This window comes from Penaeus monodon, chromosome 32, assembly GCF_015228065.2.
Source record: "Penaeus monodon isolate SGIC_2016 chromosome 32, NSTDA_Pmon_1, whole genome shotgun sequence".
NCBI lineage: Eukaryota > Metazoa > Arthropoda > Malacostraca > Decapoda > Penaeidae > Penaeus > Penaeus monodon.
The window spans coordinates 26271935-26272907 of NC_051417.1; the positions used below are offsets into that span (position 1 = coordinate 26271935).

General features: G+C 35.8%; 1 protein-coding gene across 3 annotated transcripts in view; it reads left to right on the forward strand.

The window, feature by feature from the left end:
* The window catches only part of LOC119593769 (arf-GAP with coiled-coil, ANK repeat and PH domain-containing protein 2-like), a 32246-nt gene that overhangs the window by 6015 nt on the left and 25258 nt on the right, over positions 1-973 (forward strand). For all 3 annotated transcript variants that reach the window (XM_037942787.1, XM_037942786.1, XM_037942788.1), the window contains exons 2-4: positions 14-83; positions 343-400; positions 631-689. In XM_037942787.1, coding sequence (XP_037798715.1) covers positions 31-83; positions 343-400; positions 631-689 — 170 coding nt within the window. In that variant the 5' untranslated portion in view covers positions 14-30. The remainder of the gene's footprint in view (positions 1-13; positions 84-342; positions 401-630; positions 690-973) is intronic.

Genomic DNA, 973 nt, shown 5'->3' on the forward strand with positions numbered 1-973 from the left:
CTTTTATCCTAAGGTGCTGATCACAACAAGATGAAGGCAATCATAGATACTATAGAATGCCAACGTGATTCTCCAAGATTCAGGTAAGTTTAACATACAGCTGTCCTCACATATAGGTGTTTAGCATTATTAAGTGGCATCCCTGAGTGTAGTGACACATTTTTAAAAATTTAGTATGTTTTATAGTGGCAGAGAGATGTACAAAAACAACTGGGATGTAAGTTTTGTAGGGTAGCCTTATCATACTGCCTGCTGTTGATTTATCTAGGCATCAGAACTCAGAATATATGAAAAACCCAAAAGAGGGATAATGTATATTTATAAAAAATTTCATATTTATAGGCAAGTCCTGGATGAAAATGAGAAGGACCTGGACAGCCTTGAGGTGAAGCTGGAGAAGGTAAGTTCAATCTGCAAGTTTTTTGTTTCTGTTAAGTTGTTGTGATATCAGTGAGAAGGTAATCTCTTTCTTCGTTTTGATATTTTACATGTCCAAATCACAGATTATGATATAAACATGTTTGAAAAAAAAAAGATATCCATTCATACATTTGTTGTAGTGATATAGCTTAAGTAATTGTGAGCAAGGCCTGATCTAGGGAACTGTTAACTCCTAACCATGACTGACAGGTGGTCAAGCAGTGTAACCAGATGGTATCAGCTGGGAAGCAGTTCAACCATGAGCAAGAGTGAGTACACATATCGGTCTGCCTAGCACCCCATTCACACTCTCCTTGTCCTTTAGATGATTCATTCATTGCACGGGCCAGAATTCATGTCACATGTTTTGTATAGCAATTATATGATTTCTCTTGAGCAGATAAATTTATATACTTATTTTTGTTTTCTCTTTCTTTGTTATTTGTATTGACTATGTCAGTAATAAAACTCTGATAAGGCTGTTTATTAATTTTTGACAACTTTCTCTTCCACTTTCCTTCCCTCTCTCTGCCAGTCTTCTTTCTTATCTCTT